The sequence below is a fragment of the Euleptes europaea genome, chromosome 2 (genome assembly GCF_029931775.1).
Source record: "Euleptes europaea isolate rEulEur1 chromosome 2, rEulEur1.hap1, whole genome shotgun sequence".
NCBI classification, from domain to species: Eukaryota; Metazoa; Chordata; class Lepidosauria; order Squamata; family Sphaerodactylidae; genus Euleptes; species Euleptes europaea.
Genome location: NC_079313.1, coordinates 2,007,800 through 2,033,237, shown reverse-complemented (window position 1 = coordinate 2,033,237; position 25,438 = coordinate 2,007,800). Strand labels below are relative to the sequence as shown.

Genomic DNA, 25,438 nt, shown 5'->3' with positions numbered 1-25,438 from the left:
AGAGGGCTCCTTCCTTCCTCTCTCCTCCTAAGGAGGCGAGAGACCTTTTTTTCTCCGACAGGCCAGCGATCCAAATGAAGTCACGGAGGTGCCCCGTTCCTGCTCCGAGAGAAGCCGTATCTGCTGCGGGTGGCGCGGAAGCACAGAATGGCTCTTGGACGCAGAATCCAGTTTCCTGAGACCCAGATGTTAAAAGGGGAGAGAAGCAGGCGAGATCCAGGTCCATATGGCTGTGAGGATCTGCTGGAATAGCTGAATCCGATTTTTGGGGACGAGGGGGTGGGATTCCACTGCTGTCGGAGCAGGCAGATTGGCTCTGTGGTGGGACGCTGGCTCTCAGAGGGGTGTGCGGACCACGTCCCCCCAAAAACCGTGGCCGTTAAACGAAGGAAGAACGGAGGAACGAGGCCTTCTTCCCTGTCTCAGTACACCAGTTCGTAAACCGTGGCTTTCTTGTCCCCAGAACCGGTCACTATAAACTTGTCGTTGGCAGAGATGTCGCAGCTCAGGACCGATGAGGATTCTTTGGACTGGAAAAAGAAAGACATGTGGGGAAAGAGAGGCCATTTATGCAGGGTCGATTTTGATGCTCGCTCAAAGTTCCTTTTTTAAATCCGACCTTTAAAATGCCTGTTCACGGTCCCGATGCAAGAGGCGAATGTCAAACAAATTCCATCCCCCCCACTCGCCTGCTCCTTTTCTCCTTCATTTGCGTAGCCATTAGCAATCACCATTTGCATAGCTAACCCAGTGGCTGTGATCCTTCATGCTTCCTTGAATGGATGCTTCGAGGCAGGGTCGGAGCAAAGAAAAACAGTCACGTAAAGGGGTTCTTAAGTAATGCGAAGCAGGTATGCGCCGGCTTCGCAGTGACTTCCAGAATGACGGTTCAGCGTGAAGAACTCAAAAAAATATGCGGGGCACTTCAGCCTGGAACACGCTGCTAATTACCAAGCATAAATAGCCAGAGTGTCAACCTGTGTTTATGCAACCAGTTTGAACGGGCTTGACACCAGTTAAACCGCTTAGGCCCCCTTCCCAAAGAGAGCAAATCTTTGCCTCCATGAAGACTAGAAAAGAGCAGAGTCCAGTAGCACCTTAAAGACTAACAAAATTTCTGGCAGGGCGAGAGCTTTCGTGAGCTCTAATATCTGAAGAAGTGAGCTGTGGCTCACGAAACCTCATGCCCTGCCAGAAATTACGTTAGTCTTTAAGGTGCTACTGGACCCCTACTAGGGACAGACTTAGGCCATTTATGCATTGGGAGGTTTTGCCTTGGAATTGCCGCTCTCTAGAGGCACATTTTCCCCATCCGAATCCTCAGAACTCTGCATGGGGGGCTTATTGTTGAGTTTTGAGAATTTGGATGGGGAAAATGTGCATCTAAAGAGGGTCAAACAAGGCAAAACCTCCCGTGCATAAATGGCCTAACATGGCTACCCATCACGATCTATCTTCATGAAGACTAGAAACCCCTGAACTGGTGTGGCTCCAGCAATTCTCACCAAACACAGTTCTGGGGCCAATGTGGTGATTTTTCTCTGACGTTCCCACAGAATGGCAGCGTACGCACCGTGTAACAAAACGGCCGAGAGTCTGGTGTACTGGTTAGAGAGTTGAGCTAGGAGGGGGGAAACCCAAGTTCAAATCCCCACTCTGGCAGGAAGCGGCACTCTGCACTGGGTGGTGTGGCATCAAATGCTCTCTCTCTGGCCATTTATGCAGGGCAGATTTCCTCGCAGTCATCCTTCCGACTGCTCCAGGGCTTCGTTTTGATTATGCATGCCTTTCCCAACTGTCGGAGGTCCTCTCGCTCTCGCTTAGGGGAGGGGTCATGGCTCAGTGGTAGAGCATCTGCTTGGCATGCAGAAGGTCCCAGGTTCAATCCCCGGCACCTCCAGTTAAAGGGACCAGGCCAGTAGGTGATGTGAAAGACCCCTGCCTGAGACCCTGGAGAGCCGCTGCCGGTCTGAGTAGATCATACTGACTTTGATGGACCAAGGGTCTGAATCATGTGTTCATGTGTTCTCCCCGCGCATTTCCGCGCATTTTGCCTGTTTTCCAGATGCTGTTTTAGCGAGAATCCGGAAAACGCGGGCAAAACATACAGAAATGCGCGGGGAGCACAAGGCAACCTCTGACGGTCGGGAAAAGCAAGCATACTCAAAACAAAGCACCGGAGCAGTCGGCAGGGGTGACCGTGAGGGAAACAGCCCGGCATAAACGGCCTCTCCTTCTCTTAGCCTAACCTACCTCACAGGGTTGCTGTGAGGCTAACCTGGGGAAAGGGAAAGTGGCATACAGGGTGATCATCTGTGTCGCTTGGTCCCCTGCTTCAAATGCTGCCTCGTTAATTCAGTTGGCGACCCGACACGGCCCCCTTTTAGCTTTATCGGCAATGAGGTGATTATTGCTGACCGACCTCGCAGCGTTGGCGCAAGGATTACAAGAAGAAGAGTGCTTGGAGCAATCTAAGTGCTCCTATAAATGCAAATAGTAATTAACGTCGCCCTGAAATCAGTAGACTGAGGTGCGCACGTCTTCTGGTAGCCCCAGTCAAATTGGCTCAGGGCCTTTATGCGTCTTCGTTTTATTGTCTCACCTCCATTACTGCGGCCGGTTCCAGAGGACAGCGAGGGGACGGCATCTTTTTGGGGGCCCAGCCCCACCCCAGCTGCCACAGAAGAGCCAAGTGGGGGGGGGGAGGCAGCCCCTGAGAATTCTTGGTGTCCACAGCCCCCTTCTCACACCTTCTTGGTGCAGGCTAGCTGCCCCCCACAATGGCATGGCCCTCACCTAGGGTTGCCAGCCCCCAGGCAGAGGCTGGAGATCTCCCGCTATTACAACTGACCTCCAGGCGACAGAGATCAGTTCGCCTAGAGAAAATGGCCCCTTTGGACTCTATGGAATTATACCTCATTGAAGCCCCTCCCCTCCCCTCACCCCACCCTCCTCAGGCTCCACCCCCAAAATCTCCAGGTATTTCCCAACCCGGAGCTGGCAACCCTAGCCTCTCCCCAACCGGCAGAACAATTTGCCCCTCCCCGCATACCTGGAATATACTTGCACCGTAGGGCGTCCGCCAAGCGTTCAGGAGGTTGTCTTTACCTGTGCTGACAAACCATTTTCCTGAAAGGTGAAAGGGTGACACTTTGAAGACAGCAACTTGTAACATACAAAAAGGGTAATTGTGGGGGTCTTGGAGACCCCATAGGAGTTATTATTCCGTGTACTTAAAACCTCTGGATTAATTAAGGAGGGATCTTTAGCATTGCCACCTTCTGAACCATACATCCTGTGAGATACCTCCAAGAAGGTCATAAACAGGCCACAGAAGGAAAAAGTGGTAAACTGCCTCTGAAGCTGGAGGTACTATTTCACTGCTATAGCTAACTGCTGTCAATAGATGCCCATGATTTTTCAAACCACCTTTTACAGCTATCTGAACAAATGGACATCACTATATTTAGTGATAGTGAGTTCCACATGTTAATTAGGTGATTGGTGACGAACTACTATTTTGTGTCTACGCCTGGTCGGTTTCCTTCAGTGACTCTGACCTCTAGCAAACTGAGTGAATGAGAGCAAAAGTTTCATTTTCCCAGGCTGTCCAGAAAGATGTTGAGGTTACGGACTTTTATGGGCTATGCTGAAAATGTGGTTGGAAGCAGGGCCCAGCTGAACTCAAAACCCTGCTCCATCGCACTCGAGGGATACGGTTGCCAACCTCCAGGTACTAGCTGGAGATCTCCTGCTGTTACAACTGACCTCCAGCCGACAGAGATCAATTCCCCTGCAGAAAATGGCAGCTTTGGCAACTGGACTCTATGGCATTGAAGTCCCTCCCCAAACCTCGTCCTCCTCAGGCTCTACCCCAAAAACCTCCTGCCGGTGGCGATGAGGGACCTGCCAACCCTATCGAGGGGGGGGGGGTTCACACACCTACCACAGGAGGCGAACTTGAGGGACAGGACGCAGCTCTCGTGAAGGTGGAGCTGGTACTTCTCCGATTTCGTCACATGCAGGATTTCCACGTTGCTGCTCTCCATCCCCACGGCCAGCCATTCACCTGTGGGGCAGTAGCCCAGGGAGAAGATCTGGGGGGTGGGCGAAGAGAGAGACAGGGCCGGAATCAGACAAGGGTGGGGGGGCTTCCTTCCCTACCATGGACAGAGGTCACATTTAACTACAACAGGCACCTTGTGAGGTAGGTGGGGCTGAGAGAGTTCGGAGAGAACTGTGACTAGCCCGAGGTCACCCAGGAGGCTATATGCGGAGGAGTGGGGAATCGAACCCGGTTCTCCATTTTAGAGTCTTCCACTCTTAGCCACTAAGAGTGGGGCAGAAGGAGGGAAGGATATTATGTAGGTTAAAATGTTCTGTGTTGGCTTTAACTTCTGGCTTTATCCACTTGGAGCTTGTTAGAAGGACGGGATAAAAATGCTTTTTGAACAGTCTCTACTGTTCAAAATAAATTACCAGAAAAGTATTGAAAAACACTGTCCTGAACGACACTATTAACAACAGCCGTTGCTAGAAACAAACTTCCTTAAAGTTCATCTTTTGAATCCAGAAATATTAATATCCACAAAGCCGTCCGGAAGAAGCCAGGTTCAACAGGTATCATAGCTGCTTGCGTGGAAATGTAATGTTAATAGTAATTATTATAATTAACTACCATAAATCAACATCCAGCCATTTTCTCCTTTCTATTTCCAGCTTCACCAGTGGAACAGTCTTCGTGGACGCTGGTAAAAGGTAAAGGTAAAGGTCTCCTGTGCAAGCACCGGGTCATTCCTGACCCATGGGGTAACGTCACATCCCGACGTTTCCAAGGCAGACTTTGTTTGCGGGGTGGTTTGCCAGTGCCTTCCCCAGTCATCTTCCCTTTACCCCCAGCAAGCCGGGTCCTCATTTGACCGACCTCGGAAGGGTGGAAGGCTGAGTCAACCTTGAGCCGGCTACCTGAAACCAACTTCCGTCGGGATCGAACTCAGGTCGTGAGCAGAGCTTGGACTGCAGGACTGCAGCTGACCACTCTGCGCCACGGGGCTCTTGTGGACGCTGGACCCACACCTTTTAAGGCCCCCCTCCCGAAGCTTGGCTGATTGGCCGCCGTTGGAGTGCCTGCCCCCCCTTTTCTTCTCATTAGGCTCTCTCAAAGACTCCGCCCGTCCCCCACCGCTCACCTGGGAGCTGAAGTCGTGCTGCTGAAGCTGCCGGCCTTCGCGGAGGTCCCAGCAGCGCACGGTGTTATCCAGACCCCCGGTCCACAGCTTGGTGCCATAATTGGAGATGTCGATGCAGCTGGCCCCGTCCGTGTGGCCTTGGAACTGCCTGGAGGGGAGACAGAGAACAAGCCGTGGTGGGTGGGACACAGGGTTGCCAACCTCCAGGTACTAGCTGGAGGTCTCCTGCTATTAAAACTGATTTCCAGCCGACAGAGATCAGTTCGCCTGGAGAAAACGGCCGCTTTGGCAATTGGACTCTATGGCATTGAAGTCCCTTCCCCTCCCCAAACCATGCCCTCCTCAGGCTCTGCCCAAAAAACCTCCCGCCGGTGGCGAAGAGGGACCTGCCAACCCTAGTGGGATTATGATGACAGGTATTCTCTGGCCCATCTCCTCTCCAATCTCTGGATCCGGACTTTGGTTCTGGCCAGCATCACATTTTGTGGATCGTTCCTCGATGGCCTTAGGGAACATTAAGGCCATGGTTGCCAACCTCCAGGTACTAGCTGGAGGTCTCCTGCTATTACAACTGATCTCCAGCCGATAGAGATCAGTTCCCCTGGAGACAATGCCCGCTTTGGCCATTGGATTCTACGGCATTGAAGTCCCTCCCTTCCCCAAACCCCGCCCTCCTCAGGCTCCACCCCCAAAATCTCCAGGCATTTAGGACTGTCCAAAAGCCGTACTGGCAAGCCCAAGAGCAAAAGGCACAGAAAGAAACAAATACTGAGAAGCAGAGTTGCCAACGTCTGTGTGGGACCTAGAGACCTCCCAGAATTATAACTGATCTCCAGACTACAGGTATCAGTTCCCCTGAAGAAAATGGCCTATTTTGGACGGGGGAGCCTATGGCATTTTACCCCACTGAGGTCCCTCCCTTCCCTGAGTATGACCCCCTAACTGGAAGGAGGCATGCCCAGAGCAGCAACTCAGGCAGAGACACAACAAACAGCCTGCTCCGAGGGCAGGTTGATCCCTTCAATCAGGGAGTGATTTGAAGGATGCAAAGCACAGGTGGAACAGGTGTTCCTCTCCAGCAGAGGCTGATTCAGAAAGAGGCAAGGTCAGAACAATGAATCATGCAGAGTTGCAGCAGGCAGCCTTCCCTGCCAACCAGTGCACGTGGCTCAGAGAACTGAAAATGACAGCCCCAAGCCCCATTTGTCTCACCTGACCATGGTTTGGTTCTGCAGATCCCACACCACGATGTTCCCGTCGCTGCAGCAGGAGAAGCAGACTTTGGCGTCGGGGCTGATGGCCAGGGCGTAGCAGGCCGGGGCGGAGGAGGTCAGCTCGGCCTTGATCCGTGGGGTAGGGGCCGCCAGGTCCCAGATGGAGAGGGTGCTGGCCTCCCCGCCCACGATGAGGCTCCGGCTGTCCGGGAGAAGCTTGCAGGAGCGGATGTAATTGTCTCTGTTCTGGTGTGGGTGGGGTGGAAAGTCAGAAGGCAAAAGTTAAAGCCCCCCACCCCCCATTCTCTCCACTGGAAGCCCAATTCAGCCACTCCTCTGGATCATGCGGATTCAGCAAGGGTGTGCGGGTTTTTACGAATGTTGCTTTGGCAGTACTGTGTGACCGAAGGTAAACTGCGGCAGTTTATGACGCCATGGGTGACCTTGGGCTAGTCAGAGTTCTCTCAGCCCCACCTACCTAGAATCATAGAGTTGGAAGGGACCACCAGGGTCATCTAGTCCAACCCACTGCACAATGCAGGAAATTCACAACTGACTCCCCCACCCACACCCCCAGTGACCCCTACTCCAGGCCCAGAAGATGGCCAAGGTGCCCTCCCTCTCATGATCTGCCTAAGGTCATAGGGTGTCTGTTGTGGGGAGGGGAAGGGAAGGTGATTGTAAGCTGGGTTGATTCTCCCTTAAGTGGTAGAGAAAGTCGGCATACAAAAACCAATTCCTCCTCCTCCTCTTCTTTGCCTTTGCAATGAACCCTTGGGGTACACAGGGCCCGGGTTTGAGCAGCATCCAGGACCCACCCCTTGGAAGCTGGCACCTCCTGGTACATACCAGGCAGTCTAGCTGCGCGACGGGCATCTTGGCTCCAGGCTGCCCCACGTCCCACACCTTGACGCAGCCCTTCCCTCCCGTGTAGACGTGCTGGGTGGAGTTGCTGATGGTCACGGCGCAGACCACCTCGCCGTGGGTCAGCGTGTGGAGCTGGCGGGCGTGCCGCGGGATGCCGGAGCCGATGAGGGCGTCGGGCGGGAAGGGGACCGGCTGCATCTGGCCATCAGCGCTCACGTGGAAGGAGTAGGCCCTGGAAGAGCAAAGGAGGAAGACTGAAAGAGAATTGCTAATGGACCTTAGAAGAGGACAAAATGGACACCTCTAGCCCCAGACTCATACGGCGCATGGTGCCTACGCAGCCAAAACAACTGCAGACTTTATCATGGTAACGTCAGCGCTGTTTTTTCTCTTCCGTCAATTATATGGGGTTTTTGAAAGAAAGAACAAAAAGACGGACCCCGGACCCAAGGGGAATGCCATCTCAAGTTCCCCAGCGAACAGAAGGGGATGAAGACTAGGGTTGCCAACGTCCAGGTGGTTATACATAAAACCCCAGCACGTATGACCAAATTACCAATGTGAGTGTATTATATACAATTCCAATGCATAGATTTCAAAATACAATTCCGTATACACAGAGTCACGTTGCTTTTGCTAGGCCAGTTTTGTCAAGTTCCAGGTTATCAAAACAGATAACACACCACGTTGTCAATCATGAAGACACTGGATTCCAACCGTTCAACAGAAGATGGGCTTCCGGTATAGTCCCGTTTCGCTTATAGCTTCATCAATTTTGGAAATCCGGATGTGCCAGCAAAATTGGTGCTTATTCCATCTTCGGAGGAATGTGTCTCTCTACTCTTTGCGGATGGCTGATTAAGTAGAAGCCCATCTTCGGTTGAACAGTTGGAATCCAGTGTCTTCATGATTGACAACATGGTGCGTTTATCTGTTTTGATAACCTGGAACTTGACAAAAATGACATAGCAAAAGCAACGTGACTCTGTGTATATGGAATTGTATTTTGAAATTTATGCATTTTGAATTGCATTGGAATTGTATATAATACACTCACATTGGTAATTTGGTCATACGTGCTGGTTTTTTTGTATAACTACCCATCACCAGCATAAGCTTGTTAATTTGATTCCTCAACCTCCAGGTGGCAGCTGGAGATCTCCTGCTATTACAACTGATCTCCAGCCAATAGAGATCAGTTCCCCTGGAGAAATGGCCGCTTCGGCAATTGGACACTATGGCATTGAAGTCCCTCCCCTCCCCAAACCCCGCCCTCCTCCGGCTCTGCCCCCAAAACCTCTTGCCGGTGGAGAAGAGGGACCTGGCAACACTAACAAAGACACAGAGCTAGCCTGGGAATGTTCACAAACATTCTGTGCATACTCATCCTCAGTACAGTTAGGTCAGAGGAATGAGGGGCTAACTCAAAGGTGTCACCGAAAAGGGGGGTTTTATGGAAAGTGGGGGGAAACTGATGCTAGAAAAGCGTTGTGAGGCTGCAAGCAGAAGTAGTGGTCAGGGGGAAACATGCAACGAGGCAGCAGAGAATTCAGGAGCACTGAAAACAGTATCCTTGTGGGAAATCAGGGCAGGAAGAGAGCATCGGGAGAAGCCACAGAGAACCACACGCAAGGACTGTTGTGCAGAAAGGGGTGGAACGCCTCCGTAGGGATCCGGGGAGGAGGGTCGGACCCGCCCCATTCAGCATCTCAGTCCAGACCTTCTGACTTCCTCGGATGGTTCCATGTTACTTTCGGCTGCTTCCTCCACATGCCCCCGCCCCTTGCCAGCCCCGAGCATCAGGGTTCGGGCACACTTACGGCTTGCCACCAGGAATAGCCGGCAGGGAAGAGGATACGGCCGATCCGCGCAAGTGCGGGTGGGCTTCAAAGGCCACCTGTTGAAAACAGAGAGAGACGCTTAACGGTTCTCGAATCCAGACCCCACAATCGAAATCGACCCCCAAACTCGGAAACAGAGTTAAGGCATAAACTGATGCCAGCAAAGATGCCCACCAAATGGTATTCCCCTCAGGCTCAAAAGTGAGGGGATTTAGTGTTCGCAAACTTTTATCTAATACTATCACACCCTTCCTCTAGAAAGCTCAGAGGGGCGTCTACCGCCTCCCCTTTTCTCATTGTATCCTCACAAAATATTGCCAGGAGGTCAATCCAGTGAGCTCGAACTCAAGGCAGAGTGGGGATTTGAACCCGAGACCCACAAATCCTAGTCTAACCACTACATTTCATAGACTCCCAGAATCACAGAATCATAGAGTTGGAAGGGACCACCAGGGTCATCTAGTCCACCCCCTGCACAATGCAGGAAATTCACAGCTACCTCCTCCCCACACCACCAGTGACCCCTACTCCACGCCCAGAAGATGGCCAAGATGCCCTCCTTCTCATGATCTGCTTAAGGTCATAGAATCAGCATTGCTGACAGATGGCCATCTAACCTCTTCTTAAAAACCTCCAGGGAAGGAGAGCTCACCACCTCCCGAGGAAGCCTGTTCCACTGAGGAACCGCTCCAACTGTTAGAAAATTCTTCCCAATGTCTAGACGGAAACTCTTTTGATTTAATTTCAACCCGTTGGTTCTGGTCCAACCTTCTGGGCAACAGAAAACAACTCGGCACCCTCCTCTATATGACAGCCCTTCAAGTGCTTGAAGATGGTTCATTTGACTTTTCAGTGCTCTCTGGGTGTTCCCACTGTGTCTTAATCAGCTTTTCCTCCCTTCCCCACACCAAGCTGTGCCTTTTGGTGCTCAATGTCTAGTCGGGCGACGTGTTCGGCGGCACTCAAAAGTTTGCACTATTCTTTTGGGATGTTCGGTCCCAATAAAACAGTCCTACTACAGTTGGGGGGGATCTCCCCCCGGCAATTTTGTTTGTGTTCGGTGAAACTTCTTTGTAGTGCTGTGGGGTGTCTATTTTTGCTGCCCACCCAAAAATCTGAATGGCACCTGCAGGAGATATGCCACCGCAATCTCACCGTGGAGGGTCAGGATTGTCAGGGGGTCAGGAGGGTCGGAGGGGGGGCAGTGTGGTGTAGTGGTTAAGCGTAGTGGTTTGGAGCGGTGGACTCTGATCTGGAGAACCGGGTTCCCCGTTCCTCCACATGAGTGGCGGAGGCTAATCTGGAGAACTGGATTTTTTCCCCCACTCCTACACATGAAGACAGCTGGGTGACCTTGGGCTAGTCACAGCTCTCTCAGCCCCATCTACCTCACAGGGTGTCTGTTGTGGGGAAGGGAAGGTGATTGTAAGCTGGTTTGAGACTTCCTTAAGTGGTAGAGAAAGTCGGCATATAAAAACCAAATGATCTTCTTGTTCTCCTCCTTCTCTTCCTCCGGGGGGGGGAGGGGAGCCAGAAGCCTCCCAAATCTCGTGCCCCTTCTTGTGAGTGGCAGAGAAAAGCAAAAAGACTGTGCCCAGTTATTCCTGATCAGGGCTAGCTACAAAATGCTCCAGGTCTGAAACCCCCCCACTTCTGGCCCTGTTTATGCAGCTCTCCACTCTCCTTCTGCCCTTCTCTGCCTGCCACCTGCCTGTCCGTGGGGCTGCCCCTCCGCCAGCATCCTTGTTCCAAGGAGACACATTTCTTGGCTCTCATCCCAGCTCGAAACGGACTCTGCCCGGTCTTGCTGAACAGCTCTCTCGCGGCCCCCATCCAGCTCCGGTGTCAATTGTGCCAGGACGTCAATCTTGCCTACAGCCCTAGCCCTGACTCAGCTATAGTCCCCGGCATCCTTTGGGGAAGCCACAACAGTGGTTCAGAAACAGATGTTTGTTTGTTGTGGGGATGTGGCTTTTTGGAGATGGGGGTTCCAGCCAGAGGCTCAGCGTGTACGGTTGCCAACCTCCAGGTACTAGCTGGAGATCTCTTGCTATTACAACTGATTTCCAGCTGATAGGGATCAGTTCACCTGGAGAAAATGGCCGCGTTGGTGGTGGAGGAGGAGGAGGAGAGTTGGCTTTTATATGCCGACTTCCTCTACCACTTAAGGAAGAATCAAACCGGCTTACCATCACCTTCCCTTCCCCACCCCACAACAGACACCCTGTGAGGGAGGTGGGGCTGAGAGAGCTGTGACTAGCCCAAGGTCACCCAGCTGGCTTTGTGTGTAGGAGCGGGGAAACAAATCCAGTTCACCAGATTAGCCTCCGCCGCTCATGTGGAGGAGTGGGGAGTCAAACCCGGTTCTCCAGATCAGAGTCCACCGCTCCAAACCACCGCTCTCTTAACCACTACACCAAGCTGGCTCTCTATTGGACTCTATGGCACTGAGGTCCCTCCCCAAACCCCGTCCTCCTTAGGCTCCACCCCAAAAACCTCCCACCGGTGGCGAAGAGGGAACTGGCAACTCTACCAGTGTGGGAGTGATAGTCGCTTGCCAACGTACCACCGGGGAGCGTCCATACAACACCGTCCCGCTGATTTGGGGGGAGAGGTGGATGCTGACGTAGGAGCTGGAGGCCGCCAGTTCACCGTTGAGGGCAGTGTGGGGTACGATCCCAAACGAGGAAGAGTAGGGACTCGCCATGCTCAGAGGACTGCGAAGTGCTGGGGTAGAAAACGAAAGGTGGTGTCTGGAGCTTTCATTTAACAAGGAGAAAAATTCTGTGCAAATTCACATCTCCCCGCCTGACTCAGCAAAGAATTCATAGAATCCTTGAGTTGGAAGGGACCACCAGGGTCATCTAGTCCAACCCCCTGCACAATGCAGAGAATTCACAACTACCTCCCCCCCACACCCCCAGTGACCCATACTTCATGCCCAGAAGATGGCCAAGATGCCCTCCCTCTCATCATCTGCTTAAGTTCATAGAATCAGCATTGCTGACAGATGGCCATCTAGCCTCTGCTTCAAAACGTCCAGGGAAGAAGAGCTCACCACCTCTCGAGGAAGCCTGTTCCACTGAGGAACCGCTTTGTTAGAAAATTCTTCCTAATGTCTAGACGGAAACTCTTTGGATTTAATTTCATCCCGTTGGTTCTGGTCCACCCTTCTGGGGCAACAGAAAACAACTCGGCCCCTTCCTCTCTACGACAGCCCTTCAAGTACTTGAAGATGGTTCTCATATCCCCTCTCGGTCTTCTCCTCTTCAGGCTAAACATACCCAGCTCCTTCAACCTTTCCTCATAGGACTTGGTCTCCAGACCCCTCCCCATCCTTGTTGCTCTCCTCTGGACACGTTCCAGAATTTCGTGAGACTCTGATGCTTGATAAAAGTGCCCCTGAATAAACTAGGCACTAGATTTCTTTTTTGGGTGGTGGTGGGGGGCTGGAATTAATCTGCATTAAATTATAATACAAAGCAAACAAAGGCAAACATGCGCGGGGGGGGGGGGGGGATGTCCATATTTTTTAATACAAATTGTTAGATCCTCAGCAGGAAAAGCATGCTTCCTTCGAGGCCCTGAACCCATGCTTCACGTGAGGAATGCAATCTCGAAACGTTAAAATAAATGAAAAATATACGACGGCACCTGCCGCGATGAGGAACGTTGACTTATTTTTCTTCAGGCCAATTATTTGCATGCAAATGTATGCAAATGCAATGAAGAAAGTCACCCTGAGCGAGCACCCACAGATAACATATATAACGGGTGATAAAATTGTTATACAGTGTGCGAAGAAAAATGACACAAAAGTACAGTTCGAAGGAACTCGGCTTACTGATGGCCTCGGTGGCCGAAGGCTTGGAGGTGATTTGTCGGACCTGGGAAGGGCAGCTGGGACCAGGCCCCAGGCTTAAGGACTCCTGGGAGGTGGACAATCCGGCGGACTTGCAGGTGGAAAGATTGGTGGGGTTATCGCTCTGAAAGAAAAAGGACACAGCTCCTCTGAGATAGCGCCCCAAACCCTTTTCACAATACCTTGAATCATGCTGCATTATTAGAGGTGGAACAGTCTGCATAGTTGAGGGGAGAGGGGCTGTGGCTAAGTGGTAGAGCATCTGCTTGGCATGCACAAAGTCCCAGGGTCAGTCCCCAGTGGCATCTCCAGTTAAAGGGACCAGGCCAGTAGGTGATGTGAAAGACCTCAGCCTGAGACCCTGGAGAGCCGCTGCCGGTCTGAGTAGACAATACTGACCTTGATGAACCAAGGGTCTGATTCAGTACAAGGCAGATAGGAAGGGGCTGTGGCTCAGTGGTAGAGCCTCTGCTTGGCATGCAGAAGCTTCCAGGTTCAGCCCCTGGGGCCCAGCATCTCCAGTTAAAGGGACCAGGCAAGGAGGTGATGTGAAAGACCCCCTGCCTGAGACCCTGGAGAGCCGCTGCCGGTCTGAGTAGACAATACTGACTTTGATGGACCGAGGCTCTGATTCAGTATAAGGCAGCTTCATGTGTGTGTGTGTGTTCATAGTTCAAATTATGTCAGGGTTTTTTTTGGTGGGGGGAGGTCATGGGGGGCAGGGAAAAGAGGTCAGTAGTATCAGAGGGCAGGCCTGTTTATAACGGAGAGAAAACGGCTGATCCTGCAGCCGATTTAAACCCAATCCTCAGTCAGATGCTTTTTAAAGGACTCAAATGTAATGTAATAAATATTATAAAAGCATGTTCAGAAGAATACAGCAGTGGTATGGTACAGGAGCAATATTTGGGTATTTGCACGTTCTCGTCAGAGTCTCTGAGATCCCAACACCTTTAAAAGGTGTAAGGTAAAGGTAAGCACCGGGTCATTCCTAACCCACAGGGTGACATCACATCATGATGTTTACTAGGCAGACTATGTTTACGGGGGGGGGGGGTTTGCCAGTGCCTTCCCTAGTCATCTTCCCATTACCCCCAGCAAGCCAGGTACTCATTTTACCAACCTCAGAAGGATGGAAGGCTGAGTCAACCTTGAGCCGGCTACCTGGAACAACCATCCATCAGGATCATAGAATCACAGAGTTGGAAGGGACCACCAGGGTCATCTAGTCCAACCCCCTGCACAAGGCAGGAAATTCACAACTACCTCCCCCCACACACACACCTAGTGACCAGAAGATGGCCAAGAGGTCATCATCTGCCTGAGGTCATAGAATCAGCATTGCTGACAGATGGCCATCAAGCCTCTGCTTAAAAACCTTCAGGGAAGGAGAGCCCACCACCTCCCGAGGAGGCCTTTTCCACTGAGGAACCGCTCTAACTGTCAGAAAATTCTTCCTAATGTCTAGACGGAAACTCTTTTGATTTAATTTCAACCCGTTGGTTCTGGTCCGACCTTCTGGGGCAACAGAAAACAACTCGGCCCCCTCCTCTATACGACAGCCCTTCAAGTACTTGAAGATGGTTATGATATCACCTCCTCTTCAGGTCGTGAGCAGAGCCAGGGCTGCAGCTTACCACTCTGCACCACGGGACTCAACCCCTTTGGGAGGTATCGATAACCTGTGCCTTTTTTCTTCCACCCTTCCTCCAAGAAGCTCAGGATGGCTGACATGACCCCCCTCCCCAAACAGACACCACCGAATGGGGTGGGGGGGAGGTTTTCCAACACAACAGTACAACCAGCTTCCTTATTGCAGGACGATACCCAGAGGATTTGCAAGATACAAAGTAGAACAGAATTGCATTTACGTATTTAACTAATTTTTTCCAATAAGTTACGACTCCGGGTGTAGGAGGCTTCAATCCCTTTGAAACAAGTCTAACGGTTGAAGCTTTCCCCGAAGGATCCCTCGGAGATCTGTAGTTGTGACGAGCGCCAATAATTCTTTGAAAGGGATCCTGGGAAGAATTATGGGGCCCGGGCTCCCTTCAGAACGCTGAAATGGGTTTTCGAAAAGGGTTTCACGTTTGCTAAGTGCAGACATGGTTTATCTTTGCACCACCGATTTATACTTTTGTTAATGCTACGGTTGCCAACCCCCAGGTGGGGCCTGGAGGCCTCTCAGAATTACAAATGGTACCTTCAATTAAGGACTGGAGAGAGAAATTGTGGTTGTATATGTGGATGGCCAAACTTACAGAGTCTTTACCTGGTAAAGATATGGAAGAGTTCAAAAAAACTTGGTTAAAGGCCATCGCACATTGGGATGAACGGGCAAAAATGAATTTTACAAGTATAGTTAATGAATTATAGATAAATGGTAATGTAGTTTATATAATGATAGTTTAAGGTAATTTTAAATATTGTCAGAATACTTCTCCGGACGTTCAGTGGTGGTGGGACACTCATTTAAGGTGGATGGTGGGTATTTGGGCACTGTTTATTCTATAATATTATAATAGAAGATGTAAAACTGTAGTATAAGTGCTCTTTTTGTATTTTTTGTATTTTTGTTTTGCTTTTTAGTTATTTATGTGATTTATAATTTATGTTTTTTTTAATGAAAACTAATAAAAAATATTTTTAAAAAATTACAACTGGTCTCCAGACTATAGAGATCAGTTTGCCTGGAAAAAATGGCCACTATGGAAGGTGGACTCTATGGAATTATACCCTGCTGAGTCCTTCCCCTCCTCAAACCCCATCTTCCCCAGGCTCCACTCCCCAAATCTCCAGGTATTTCCCAATCCAGAGTTGGCAATCCTGGCTTTGGAGGGAGGGCATGATATCACGCCAAGGTGCCTCCTGAAGCCTTCTCCTCCCCTGGCTCCATCCCCAAATCTCCTGGAATTTCTCAACCCAGAGCTGGCAACCCTATAAATACCAGTAACCCCCCCCCCGGCTTTACCCCAAAGAATCCTGGGAATTGTAGTTTGGTGACAGGGGTATTTCACATAGAGATCCTGAACCCATCCTCTCCTCCACCTAGGGTTGCCAACCTCCAGGTACTAGCTGGAGATCTCCTGCTATTACAACTGATCTCCAGCCGATAGCGATCGATTCACATGGAGAAAATGGCCACTTTGACCATTGGACTCTATGGCATGGAAGTCCTTCCCCTCCCCAAACCCCGCCCTCCTCAGGCTCCGCCCCAAATATCTCCTGCCGGTGGTGAAAAGGCACCTGGCAACCCAACCTCCACAGCACTCTGTACATTTCCCTGGTATAGAATAAATAGGGTTGCCAGGTCCCACTTTGCCACTGGTGGCTTTTAGGGGGTGGAGCCTGAGGGGGCGGGGTTTGGGGAGGGACTTTGATGCCATAGAGTCCAATTGCCAAAGCAGTGAACTGATCTCTATCGGCTGGAGATCAGTTGTAATAGCAGATCTCTAGACACTACCTGGAGGTTGGCAACCCTAGGAATAAAAGGATTGCGTCCAGACTCCTAGCGCTGGCTTGGATGCTCCAGGAAGAAACACAGCTCTCCTGGATCAGACCCAATGTTCACCTAGTCCCACCTGCCGTTTCCAACAGAGGACAGCCACAAGCAAGGCCGGAGAGAAAGAAACCTTCCCACGTGAGCCTAGTTCCTGGCATTCAAAGATACATTGCCTCTGCACATGGAGGTTTCATTGAGCTGTTTGGATAGACCCTTCCTTCACATCATAAGAACATAAGAAAGGCCATGATGGATCAGACCAAGGCCCATTAAGTCCAGCAGTCTGTTCACACAGGGGCCAACCAGGTGCCTCTAGGACCGTGTTGGCGAACGTATGGCACGGGTGCCACTTCCGGCACGCGTAGCCCTTTCTGCCGGCACGCACGGTTCCTCCAAGCCACTGGTCTTTCCGGCTCTGCCCCACCCCGGATGGGGGAGGCTGTAGCCCAGGGGTGGGGAACCTCCGACATGATTGGCGGTGGCCCCCGGACTCTCCCACAGAAGCTGCCGCCATTGCCGCCGCTGGAGCGTGCGTGGCCAGCCAGGCGGGTGGGAGAGCGGGGAACAGAAGCCGAGCACTCACACTCGGCATGGCCGGCGGCTTCTCCGGCGCCCTCTGGCCCTGTGCGGGCGGAGGGGCATGGCTGGTCGGTGGGTGCGAAGGAGGCGCCCTCTGCCCCACCCTGCTCGCCTCTCACAAGCCTGCTGCCGCGCCCCACCGAGTGGCAAATCCAAGGCAAAACCTCCCATGCATAAATGGCCTCTTTCTTTTTCTGTCTCCCTCTGTCCTTTTCTTTCTCTCCCTTGCTCCATTTCTTTCTCCCTTTCTCTTTTTCTTTCTTTCTCTCCCTCCCTCCCATCCTTCCCTTTCCCCCTCCCTTCCCTTCTTTCCTTCCTTCCTTCCTTCTTTCCCTCCAGTGGCTTCTCCGGCACCCTCTGGGTCTGTGCGGGCGGAGGGGTGTGCAGTCCTATTCCACCTTTGAAGTGCCCACAAGCTATCCTCCAAACACCTTTCCATTTGTCTTGATATGTAGAGAGAAAACACTAAGGAACTAGTTGCCAATCTCCAGGTACTAGCTGGAGATCTGCTATTACAGGTGATCTCCAACCAATAGAGATCAGTTCCCCTGGAAAAAATTGCCACTTTGGCAATTGGACTCTATGGCACTGAAGTCCTTCCCCAAACCCCGCCCTCCTCAGGCGCCACCCCAAAAACCTCCCACTCATGGCGAAGAGGAACTTGGCAACCCTAGCCTCTCCCTCTGGGCCCCCTCTGGGGGTGGTATTCAGGTTAAATTGCCACATTGGCACTCGGCGATAAATAAGTGGGTTTTTGGTTGCAGTTTGGGCACTCGGTCTCTAAAAGGTTCGCCATCACTGCTCTAGGAAGTCCCACAAACAAGACAACTGCAGCAGCTTTTATCCTGCCTGTGTTCCCCAGCACCTAATATAATAGGCATGCTCCTCTGATCCTGGAGATAATAGGTATGCATCATGACTAGTATCCATTTGGACTAGTAACATGGATAGCCCTCTCCTCCATGAACATGCCTACTCCCCTCTTAAACCCTTCCAAGTTGGCATCCAACGCCCCATCCTGGGGCAGGGAGTCCCACAATTTAACTAGGCGTGGTGTGATTTTTTTTCCCTTTTATCTGTTTTGAATCTCGCGCCCTCCAGCTTCAGCAGATGACCCCGCGTTCTAGTATGAGAGAGGGAGAAAAGCTTCTCCCTGTCCGCTCTCTCCATATACCATGCATGATTTTATAGCCCTCTATCAGGTCTCCCCTTAACCGCCTTCTTTACATGCTAAACAGCCCTAAGCGTTTTAACCGCCGTTGCTCTAGCCCCCCTGATCATTTCACTTGCTTCTTCCCCAGCCTAAAAAAAGGACCCAGAAGCCTTTGTGGGCGGGGGGAGCTTGGAGGTCAAGATTTAAACCCTATGCCGGAAATAGGGGGCTGCATGTAAAAGGACCCCCACGCTCACACACACCTTGTAATTTGCCTTTCTTTTACCTTGCAGAGGAGAAATGTAAGATCTGAACCCTGCAGCGCAGGGGTGGTTTCTGCTTATGGGACTGTGCCTACTCTAATCCATGGGGGGGGGGGCAGATACATCCATCCCTCCCACCCCCCGCATGGTCTGTCTGTGGCTTGCAGTGTCTCCCTCTGGGCCTCTGCCTTCTTCTCTTCTCTTCCCTTCCCGGCCGCTGCGGGTTTGACATCTGATCGATGCCCTTCTCTTCCCGGCTCCCTTCTCGCCCTGATGTTTCAATCGGAGATCTTGGGGGCGATCGATAAATTTGAACCGAGAGCCGTACATTCTATTTATAAAGGGGGTGGGAGAGATGAGAGCGGAGGTGGGGTGGGGGAGAGAAGGTAGAAGGGCTCAGGGGGATTTTTGATAAGCCGCCAAACAGAAAAGACCCTGGAGGGTGAGGGGTGGGGGGTGGGAATGGAGCGTAACAACGATTACCAGTTCAATAACCCCCATTTGAGCAGCTCGGCGCTTCCCTCCCACCTAATCTCACCCAGATGGCAGGGTAACCCCCCCCCCACTAAACCCTCCCCCCAGCCTGTGCTAATAGCAATTAATTATACATTAAAACCCTCGCAGGAATTCAAAGCCCCCAGTGGCCTACTAATTAAGCGAGCGGCGCAGTCTTCCTTTTGAGCAAGGGAAACCGTGCAGAAAGGGAGCAAAAAAAGAGAGGCAGTTTGCAATTTGGAAATTGGAGGCTTTTCTAGAGGTGGAACCCGGGCATCCGGCTTTTACTGCTGGGGGGAGCCAACCTCCAGATGGTGGCTGGAGATCTCCCGCTATTACAACTGATCTCCAGGTGATAAAGATCAGTTCCCTGGGAGAAAATGGACGCTTTGGCCATTGGACTCTATGGCATTGATGTCCCTTCCCAAACCCCGCCCTCTTCAGGCTCCACCCCCAAAATCTCCAGGTATTTCCCAACCCAGAGCTGGCGACCCTATCTGCGTAGCAACCCTGGACTTCCTTGGTGGTTTCTAGGGTTGCCAGCTCCAGGTTGGGAAATACCTGGAGATTTGGGGGGTGGAGCCTAAGGAGGGTGGGGTTTGGGAGGGGTGGGACTTCCATGGGATATAATGCCATAGAGTCCACTTTCCAATGCGGCCATTGGCTGTTTCCACCCCAGCGTCTGGCATTGGGAGATAGACTGCTTCTGAATCTGGAGGTTCCATTTAGAAGCAGTATTGGAATGCCACTCTCCTTCCCTGCTGGTTTCCTCCAGTATTTACCTGGATTTACCTGAAGGGATAAATCTAACGTACTTTATTTAAGGTAGCAAATGGTAGGGTTGCCAGGTCCTTCTTTGCCACTTGCAGGAGGTTTTTGGGGTGGAGCCTGAGGAGGGTGGGGTTTGGGGAGGGGAGGGACTTCAGTGCCATAGAGGCCAAAGCGACCATTTTCTCCAGAGGAACTGATCTCTATTGGCTGGATATCAGTTGTAATAGCAGGAGATCTCCAGCTACTACCTGGAGGTTGGCAACCCTAAGCAAATGGACTAACCCTCCACTTCTGCTTTAATTTGATGCTTCTTCTCCCCCTTGCCATCCCAATAGCTTGTCCCTAAAAGAGGATCCAAAGCTGGCTTTGAGTTCCTAAATGAGAATAAAGACAAGCAGGTGGCTCACAAAGAATTGTGGGGGGTCAGGACAATTTGGGATTCTTTCTTCTCTGGACTGAAACCTTTCCTACACCACACTGTAAGCTCCTAGAGGTCTGAACAGGCCAATTTCTCCATTCCTCCTCTGTGTTCCTGTTTTGGCTTTCCCCTTTACTGGATAGTTCAGCTGCCCTTCCTCACATGAACACACATGAAGCTGCCTTCTACTGAACCAGACCCTTGGTCCATCAAAGTCAGTATTGTCTGCTCAGACCGGCAGCGGCTCTCCAGGGTCTCAGGCAGAGGTCTTTCACATCACCTACTTGCCTGGTCCCTTTAACTGGAGATGCCAGGGATTGAACCTGGGGCCTTCTGCATGCCAAGCAGATGCTCTACTGCTGAGCCACGGCCCCTCTCCATCCCCTCCTCAATCCCCCCTCCCACGGTCTTCCTCGAGGCTAATTAGCTCGCTGAATTCTCATCGGTCCTTTTTCGGGGAGGATTTTTGGTTCTCATTTACAAGTAATATTTTTTCTCTGCAAACCTTGGCAGTTCCCCCAAGCGTGCCAAAACGGCCCCGACAGGCAACCGTGAAGTTCAGTTTTTAGAGAACAAACCGCAAGCCCGCAAGGAATCATTTGTGGGAGAGCTGGGAACAAGATTCCTTCCCAGCCTAAGAGCACGTGCGGGCCACTTTGGGGGGGGGGGGTCTTCTTTCTCACGATTCATTTAGAAGTCCAATTTTTCTGCATGCTGGAGGACCCCTGATATCTAGAAAGCTGCGGGGGGCCAGGTTTTCCTGTTTTTGTGAGCCACCCACAAGAACATAAAAAAAGCTCTGCTGGATCAGACCCAGGCCCATCAAGTCCAGCAGTCTGTTCACACTGTGCCTCCAGGAAGTCCACAAGCAGGTGCCACAAGGAAGCCCACATTGCAGCAGCATTATCCTGTCTGTGTTCTAAAGCACCCTATATAATAGGCATGTTCCTCTGATCCTGGAGAGAATAGGTATGCATCATGACTAGTATCCATTTGAACTGGTAGCCATGGATAGCCCTCTCCTCTATGAACGTGTCTACTCCCCTCTTAAAGCCTTAGAACATAAGAACAGAAGAAAAGCCCTGCTGGATCAGACCCAGGCCCATCAAGTCCAGCAGTCTGTTCACACAACCAGGTGCTTTTAAGACCACAAGTAAGACGACTGCAGCAGCACCATCCTGCCTGTGTTCCACAGCACCTAGTACGATAGGCATGCTCCTCTGTTCCCGGAGAGAACAGGTATGCATCATGACTAGTAGCCATTTGGACTAGTAGCCATGAATAGCCTCCATGAACATGAGCACTCCCCTCTTAAAACCTTAGAGCATAAGAAAGGCCCTGCTGGATCAGACCAAGGTCCACCAAGTCCAGCAGTCTGTTCACACAGCAGCCAACCAGGTGCCTCTAGGAAGCCCACAAACAAGACAACTGTAGCAGCACCATCCTGCCTGGGTTCCAAATAGAATAGGCCTGCTCCTCTGACACTGGAGAGAATAGGGATGCATCATGACTAGTATCCATTTTGACTAGTAGCCATGGATAGCCCTCTCCTCCATGAACATGTCCACTCCCCTCTTAAAGCCTTCCAAGTTGGCAGCCATCACCCCATCCTGGGGAAGGGAGTCCCGCAATTTAACTATACAGTTGTGTTTAATATTCCAGACCGGCCCTAAGCTCCTGCTTACTAAATTCGGATCCTTCGCTTTGAGAGGGGTGGCGCTCCGATTGGAAGCCAGCGAGGCTGGACTGTCGGGGAGGTCCCTCTGGCTAGGCAAGAGCTTAGCAGCCGACACGCAGGCTGGGATATCATGCTCCGAAGGAGGATCCTGGAGGGGAAGAGAAAGCAGGGACAACCAGGAAGAAGGTAGGCTATCAGAAGGAAATGTTTAAAACATTTAAAACATTTAATTTTTTTAAAAAACACTGCCATTGGGTTGAGCTGCTGTGACATCACGGAATGTCCATCAAGACTGATTCAAACTGTAGAAAGGGAAAGTGTCAGTGCATAATGTTGACAGCAAAAAAGAGTGGGGGGTTGCCTTGGAAATGAAAAACCTGATAGATTCTGATGCGAGAGGGGCTGTGTGTTTGGGGGGGGGCTAGCAATGATTACAGGGCTTGTTCGTGATCCTCCAATCAGAGCCAGGTGCATAGAATCATGGGTCCTTTATGCATGGGTACTTTCACTCATATTCACCCCCGGTCAGTCTCGGTTGTTCCTTGGAGTTATGCATGGGTTTTCCGTCCTTTAGAGAAAACCTCGCTGCCAGCCCTCACTAATCCTGGGACTTCCCGTCTCTCTGTTAACCCGATTCTTCCCTCTCCCGAGCCCAGGTGAAATCCCTGTGCATAAGGCAAAGCGCAAGACACGCAAGTTTGCTTTCTCTCACAGCCACTTCCAAAGCAGGGTGAAAAGAGGCGGGGATTCAAATGCTTCCTGCTTCCTCGGAGCTCTTTCTGAGCAGAAGAAAGCCTTTTTAAAACCGAGGCTTGCATTTCTCCCCCCTTTCAGATTGCTCGGTTTTTTGGTCTTTAAAATTTTTTATGCAGCAATTGGGTTTTTTTGGGGGGGGGATTTTCTCTCACAGTAAGCTCTACAAAGTAAGCCAATTACAAAGCAGCATTTAAAGGGGTGGGGACTCGATTTGAGCTCAGAGACGGCTGGCGCATAGATTCCCAACAGGAAAGTGTGGGTCCAGCCAGCAACGAACCTCAGGTAAAACTCCCATCCATAAACGACCATAGAGTTGGAAGGAGCCATGCATGCCGTCTAGTCCAACCCCCTTGCTTGTTTTTACAGGTGGTTACGGCATTCCCAGGCCAGGATGTAACAGGCCGAATCCAAGAAGGGGTTGGAAAGAACAGACCTGAACGAACAGGGTTTGCACACCCTCTGCCACAAGAAAAGGCGAACTTTGCAACCTGTTTCAAAGATGCAGATTTACGGTGCATAATCCGTTCTGCTTTCTGCTAACCCCGGGGAGGGGGGAGCAACCTGCTTCGGCACGCACGATAAATCCCCGCCACGTACCTCATCAACCACCAGGTTGTAATCGCTTCTCTCCCCATCGCTCTCCTGCAAGGGGGGGAAAGAAAGAATAAAACAGAAACAGATGGAATCCGTCGGGCTGGCCAAGACGACCCCCAAAGCTCCTCCTGAGCAACCAATTCATCAGCCCCTTTGGATTAGGAAACTGGGAATTCGGCACAAGACACCGGAAGAAGGGATGCTGGTTGCCAACTGACCAGAGGGGAAAGCGCGCCCCCTCCCCTAACTGTTTCATGTTGTCTGATTCGGGGGGAAGGGGGGCAAACGTCTGGGCAAGATGCCAAGTTTGGGGGCCGCTTGCCAGAACATGTCTGCATAAATCTGGAGTTGACGTTAGGAAAAAAGTGCTTTTTATTTATTTCAAATAAATCCCCTGCTTTTCCCACAGAAATTAGCCAAAGCTTGCAAGATCTTTAAAAAGTGGTTCCCAAAGTGGGCAGTACCACCCCCTGGGGGGGCGCTGGGATTACCTAGGGGGGCACTGAGAGGCCATGGGGAAGCAGGGGAGCGCCAGAGGTGGGCCCCTTCAACTGTGTTGTTCACTAATTTACAATAGATCAAGCTATGGCACCATGCTGGCAAATTTGGTGGAAACGATCAGATTTTTTTCTCAGACTTGAAGAGCTGGTACCACTAGATCAAGTGTATCAGTTTCATTGAATACATTCCAACTAAAAAGTTTTAATTTGGTTTTGAATAGATGTGCAATTAATTGTTACTGTTTGGAAATTTTATTGTTATTATGTTCTTTAGTCCATCATGCAACCCCCTATTTTGAATAATGCTTTTTACAGGGCAGGGTAGGGGGCGGTGGGGTTGAGTTTAAGGAACCGAGGGGGCGGTGGCCCGAAAAGTTTGGGAACCACTGATAACGCCTAAGTTCAGGAGATATATCTTATCTCACAACAGATGCTAATTTTCTGCCCCCAAGCACTTCCCCTCTGCTGTTATCAAACTGATATACATTTTGCATCTTGCCTTTTGCATCCCGACCTCTTTTCTTTGCAATACCGCTCCCACCTTCAGATTGGGGTATAAGGATACGGAGATCTCCATTCCGACTTGTATCTGACGAAGGGAGCTTTGACTCTCCAAAACTCATACCTCGAAAATCGGGTTGGCTTCTAAGGTGATGTTGGACTCGAACCTAGGTGTTCTATGGGAATGTGTTGCCCCTCATCCCAAAGGATCCTGGGAATCGTAGTTTGTTGAGCATGTTTCTTACCCCTGAATATTCCACAATGCTGAACTCATTTCCCTGGTCCTGAGAGTTTGTCGTAGCCAAACCATACGAAGATGGGAGACAGGCAATCCACTGATCTACAACTGCAACGGGCAGCCCTGCTCTCTATTCAGGCCCGCCAGCAACAGCACTTACGTAATGCTCCGTCTCCTCTTTGGCTTCTGGCTTGCGTTTCACCCCTGTGCTGTCCAGCGGTCCTTCTTCTTGCGGGCTCTCGGGAGGAGACGCAGAATTGCTCTTTTGGGGAGGAAGAAAAATAGGACGGGGTTGCATTCAGAGAAAGTAAGTCCCCGCAAAGTGGAACCGTGAACCCAAAGTGTAGAACGGGAGGACCCAAACTTCACGCGAGTTCGAGGACATTGACTGGTAGGAAACAGACAAGGAGGATGCATTCATGCTGTCATGAGGGAGGAGCTGCTTGGGAGTAGAGTTGCCAACCTCCAGGTGGGGCTTAGAGACCTCCTGGGATTACAACTGATCTCCAGACTGTAGGGATCAGTTCCCCTGGAGAAAATGGCTGCTTTGGAGGGTGGATTCTATGGCATTAAACAGAAGAAGAAGAAGAAGAAGAAGAAGAAGAAGAAGAAGAAGAAGAAGAAGAAGAAGAAGAAGAAGAAGAAGAAGAAGAAGAAGAAGAAGAAGAAGAAGAAGGAGGAGGAGGAGGAGGAGGAGGAGGAGGAGGAGGAGGAGGAGGAGGAGGAGGAGGAGGAGGAGGAGGTGGTTTTTGTATGCCAACTTTCTCTGCCACTTAAGGGAGAATCAAACTGGCTTACAATCACCTTCCCTTCCCCTCCCCACAACAGACACCCTCTGAGGTAGGTGAGGCTGAGAGAATGTGACCAGCCCAAGGTCACCCAGAAGGCTTCAGGTGTAGGAGTGGGGAAACAAATCCATTTCACCAGATTAGCCTCTGCCGCTCATGTGGAGGAGTGGGGAATCGAGCCCGGTTCTCCAGATCAGAGTCCACCGCTCCAAACCACCGCTCTTCACCC

The 25,438-nt window shown here is 51.2% G+C and overlaps 1 protein-coding gene across 1 annotated transcript in view; it reads right to left on the bottom strand.

Annotated features, from left to right (window-relative positions):
- Nucleotides 1–422: 422 nt before the first annotated feature.
- Nucleotides 423–25,438, bottom strand: part of TLE2 (TLE family member 2, transcriptional corepressor) — a 57,015-nt gene continuing 31,999 nt past the window's right edge. Inside the window, exons 8-19 of the mRNA XM_056867613.1 lie at nucleotides 24,582–24,683; nucleotides 23,186–23,230; nucleotides 21,840–21,980; nucleotides 12,956–13,097; nucleotides 11,678–11,838; nucleotides 9,091–9,167; nucleotides 7,253–7,502; nucleotides 6,402–6,649; nucleotides 5,190–5,337; nucleotides 3,947–4,097; nucleotides 3,053–3,129; nucleotides 423–530 (exon numbers count right to left, since the gene is read on the bottom strand). Coding sequence (XP_056723591.1) covers nucleotides 423–530; nucleotides 3,053–3,129; nucleotides 3,947–4,097; nucleotides 5,190–5,337; nucleotides 6,402–6,649; nucleotides 7,253–7,502; nucleotides 9,091–9,167; nucleotides 11,678–11,838; nucleotides 12,956–13,097; nucleotides 21,840–21,980; nucleotides 23,186–23,230; nucleotides 24,582–24,683 — 1,650 coding nt within the window. The remainder of the gene's footprint in view (nucleotides 531–3,052; nucleotides 3,130–3,946; nucleotides 4,098–5,189; nucleotides 5,338–6,401; nucleotides 6,650–7,252; nucleotides 7,503–9,090; nucleotides 9,168–11,677; nucleotides 11,839–12,955; nucleotides 13,098–21,839; nucleotides 21,981–23,185; nucleotides 23,231–24,581; nucleotides 24,684–25,438) is intronic.